General features: G+C 42.5%; 1 protein-coding gene across 1 annotated transcript; it reads right to left on the bottom strand.

The window, feature by feature from the left end:
* Positions 1-15: 15 nt before the first annotated feature.
* LOC119342138 (anthranilate O-methyltransferase 2-like) lies at positions 16-2,757 on the bottom strand. The gene is made up of 4 exons (XM_037613976.1): positions 2,590-2,757; positions 2,076-2,480; positions 991-1,260; positions 16-507 (listed from the first exon to the last, which is right to left on the bottom strand). The coding sequence occupies exons 1-4, from the start codon at positions 2,662-2,664 to the stop codon at positions 145-147; spliced, it is 1,113 nt and encodes a 370-aa protein (XP_037469873.1). The 5' UTR covers positions 2,665-2,757; the 3' UTR covers positions 16-144.
* Between the last annotated feature and the right edge of the window lie 1,955 nt (positions 2,758-4,712).

The following is a 4,712-nucleotide window of genomic DNA, read 5'->3' as shown; positions in this document are numbered from 1 at the left end:
AGCGCAAAAGAGATATTTAACCATAATATGTCTCCCACTTATAATATTCTTCATATACCACAAATTAAACTATTTAACCATATCATGCCTCCCACTTACAATACCTTACAATACCTGCATATACCACTAAGTAAACTATGTCCATTACATGGCCTTCTTCAGTGACAACACGATGATGGGGTACTTAGCCTTTGCTTTCTCTAGATGCTTTGCAACGATGGAGGCAAACACCACAAACAAGTCATCAATAATGTCCTCCCCAAAGTGGTCTACGATTAGCGGCTCCAGCACCGCCCTTATGCAATTGGCGACATTTGCCCCGCTGCCAGCATAATCTAGTACCACATCACCGTCCGAGTCATCCTGAGGATCCCAGTTGGATTCAAAGAGTCTAGCATGCTCGATGTCGAAGAGCCTACTCTTGTTGATCAACTCCCGGACCTCTTTCACGGATGGGGTGTAGTATGGCACGTTGAATGAATCCAACTTCTCCTTGTCCACACGACCCTATCATGCAAACCAATAATACTTATGGTAGGGTGGGTGTATCAAATGAGAAATCTTATTTTGCGGAACCGTTTTCTTATTTTAGCGTTCAAAAGTGCACTTCTGCCTGACATGATGGAATGCTAATAGTTCTATGTTTTAGAATGTGAATTCCTTTTCTCCACTTTTACGTTACTTGGCACTTTTTTTCTTTTCTGGATAAAATGTACTGCCACTTTGCATATATGTTAGTATTCAACATCAATGTAATCTCGTTCATAGAATGTTTTCATGCAAGCATGAATTAGTTTAGGAACATATCTAATTACATATGCAATTACAAGTTGGTCAACATGAAGAGTAATTTTATTTTTTAGGAGGCTTTACCCGGCTTTTGCATCATACGTGGCACACAACCACAATATGAATACTAATAATGGTATAATACATAGTTACTTGAAAAGAAAGCAAGATAGCGTTGCTTTAATTAACATGTACCCGTACCTTTAGTACCAAAGACAGGAGAGATTCAGCAACCAATTCATACAAGGTGCCAACCTCCCCATGCGTCATCATCTCTTCATTCTTTCGGCCAAGAAACGTTAGCAACATTCGACCTCCACTGACAAGCTCTTTGAAACGCAATGTAAGGAACAACTCAAAGTCCTTTTGGAATTGTTCTTGGAATAGCTTAATCACCATAGGTGGAGTTGTTTTTCCAATGTAGATGTTGCCTTCGTTCAAGTGAGTGCAACTTGAGAGCTCCTCCGGCACCTAGGTAATTACGTATCATGATGGAGTCATTATATTGTATAAAATGGCCCAACAGTACCTACTACTCTTTCACCGCCCAGTCCGGTGATCCATGGAAGCAAATTGAATTGTTTGCAACTTTGCATGGTGAAGCCTTCAGACCATTCAGGTGTGTTCTTATTATGCGACAGGATATCGTTGAGATATTTCGTGCCTATCTTCAACTATTTTTTTGACCAACAAAATATGATATACACTGAAAAAGTAAATAACTGGATTTGCATCGTCATTGGCATCGGAGAGAACTACAAGAAAGTAATCTTGGGCATAATATAGGAAATATATACATATCAAATTTATAGAGACTGTTTTAGATAAGTTTATATTGGCTGAAAATTACATTTGTGTTATCATACTCACTCCGCTCAGATATTTCTTTATATTACATTTGTGTTATTGCACACACTCTACTCAGATACTTTTTGATTTTAATTCGCTGAAAATTCATCTATTTAAAATACGTAGATATTTCTTGCTATTACTCCTGTTCCAAGGCTAGCGATTGCTGGGCAATACACACATCATATCTTGATATTACGACCCATTTAATAAAAGCTCCAGTTAGCGAACAACGATGTCACACGTAGCTTCGTGAATCTAGTTTCGCACTCGAATGTTGTGGAGTAAGAAGTTGGAGAGGTTCAGAACATGCCCATAATATCAACAAATAGCTAGTTTTAGCTTGTAGATTTTTTTTAATACATCTTATATTTTCGAACGGAAAGAGTAGTAGCTAAAATTTGAACAGTACTAGTTTTGAAAACAAAAATAAATACCTTAGAGCGCCACATGAGGGAGTAGGACGAGTGGAAGAAGTGGACGCTCCGGGAAGGGAAAAGCTTCCTGTAGTATGATCGGGGCAGTCCTACCACATAGTAGGGCGACGTATCTTTCCTGCCGAGATTCTTAAATTGCTCCAGTGACCGGAAGACGAGGTTGAAGTCATTCCCCGGCAGGTCATTCAGGAAGAACTGGACCTCCACGGCCCGCCGTTCTTCTTCCGACTTCCGAGTGCAGGAGCGGACCGCACCGATAACCTCGGAGATGAAGCTCAGAGTGTTGGGACCCGATGAGCAGCCGAGGTCAGCGACGACCATGGTGCTCCGTCGGACGGAGAGCGACGTGCATACCTCTTGTATGGCCTTGCGAAGCACCGGCCTTGTCTCCAAAATGGCCTTCTCCTGCATACATGCATGAAACACAACAAAATATTCATGCAACGAGAGTGAAGTGCAACAGAATGCTGGATACAAACCTGGAGCTAGCCTCTCATCTAAAAAACAAACAAACCTGAAGCCTGGAGTTTGCGGCGTAGCTGTTTTCGCCGTCGCCGGTAACCATGCGAACGCCGCTCGCTTCCTTCATAGCTATTCAGAGGTGATGCCTATTAGCTTTACAAGTCCGGGGCTACAAGCTTACTAGATTGACTGCACCATGTGTCCAGTATAGAGTATAGACGGCAACGGGCAACGGCTCTATCATTTATAGAGAGGCAGGATGACCCAGTAACATTAGATTGACTGCACCATTTGTACAGTATAGACCACAACGGCTCTATCATTTATGGACAGCCAGGATGACAGGTCACCTTGATTAAGGTAGGCCTTCGCTATTAAGGACACGTGAGGTTCTCGGAGGATAGATGGCCACATACTCCTCCGCCGTACCAGCACTCAAGTTTTGACAATATTGCACGAGACAAACATGCCTCACTCCCAAGGTTCTGGACATACACATGTTAAATGTCTCATTCCAAAGACAAACATTTGTGACACAGAATCTTTTGTTCCCACCTCAATAGCTTCTAGTTATTTGATAAACATGCCTCTTTTGCATACAACTTGTAACAGAAGGACAATTTTTGCAAGCAATTTATGTGGTGCTTATCCAACTGATATCCGTATTCAAAATTAGGCACCTCTCCAAAAAGAAATCGTTAAGTGAGAATCTTTGGTATGTGCACGAATGTGCCATATTAACTTAACACTACTAAGGAAAAAACTAGCAGTAGCGCGAGTATAAGGGCTATCAGTAGCGCGGGTACAATTAACGCTTAGCAGTAGCGCGTTTCTTCACGCGCTACTGCTGTAGCTACTTAGCAGTAGCGCTGTCCAAACCGCGCTACTGCTAAGTGGCTTAGCAGTAGCGTTTTCCTGTTCAGCGCTAAAGAACGCTACCACTACATTTTCACATATCTTTTTTTGGCTACGTATTTGTGATGTTTTTGTACAGATTTTATACAGTATTCTAATCATATGATAAACTGGCAATATGTTCATCATATCATACACACAATAGTCTCATCATATCATCCAACATAAATCATGTCGTCACATCATAACCACGATATAGCTATACAAGTTACATGACATGTCTCATCATACATAATGTAATACTTCTTGAGGCACCGGTTCGTATCCCTCTCTCGCACTAGTGTGAACCTAAACTAACTACATTCCACTTCGGCTCTGCTATCGAACCCTCTCTAGTTGTCGCTCGGAAACCGGTACACCTGGGCCTGACACTTTGGCCACTCTTCGTATACTCCTGGCGTATCACTTCTTCGCCATCGATGATCTATGTACATGCATCATCACATGAGTCGATAATATGCAACATATATAATTGAGCAACAGAAAGAGACAGACTTGGCAAAAATAGAAGCAACATATCATAAGCATAAATAACAAAGTTCATCGTACCAAAAATGCCCTAGCTAGAGTGATCTTCGCTAGTTGGGGAGGACGATTTAATTACATCACAAATAAAGTTTCGTCGTGCATAACTCAAAGTTTCGTCATAGAGAAAGTATGGACTAAACAAACACTTTGTCATATATCGTCAATCACTCCAACATGTCGTGCCATCCATCCAAGTCAGGGAGATAGTCCCCGAGCGCAGTGAAAGGCTTCAGGTCGAGATGCTGAGCCGATAGGCGTGTTCGAACGCCTTCCCGTGACATTTCCCCTTTTTTGTAGAACAACCCTGTTTTTTCGAGGACCTCCTTCATGATGATTTGGGCAAGTTCACGCTGGATGTGATAGAACTCAGCTTGAAGTTGATGATCCGGGATACCTCCTAGGTTCTTTACCCATTGCAGAATATGGGCATCGCTGGATCTAGGTGACATGCGAAGGTTCTGCGGATCCCGTATGTACTCCAGCATGTGGTGGAGGACATAGAATCCATCACTGAGAGTACCAGTCGGTTGCTAGATGCGGCAGAAGTCGGTCTTATGGCCGAAGGTGGGCGCGCAGTTCCTTGTCTTCTTGAGCGTGATCTCTCCACCCCGTAGGCCGTAGGTAAAGATAGCACTGTCGAGAACAGACTTGATGTGGGTGCAATCCCTTTTCTTCATGTTCTTCGACGAGTCCAAGTAAAGAGCGTGGGAGAATCAGGGGTAAAGGATGATG

The sequence above is a fragment of the Triticum dicoccoides genome, chromosome 7B (genome assembly GCF_002162155.2).
Source record: "Triticum dicoccoides isolate Atlit2015 ecotype Zavitan chromosome 7B, WEW_v2.0, whole genome shotgun sequence".
NCBI lineage: Eukaryota > Viridiplantae > Streptophyta > Magnoliopsida > Poales > Poaceae > Triticum > Triticum dicoccoides.
This window is presented reverse-complemented; position numbering and strand designations above follow the sequence as displayed.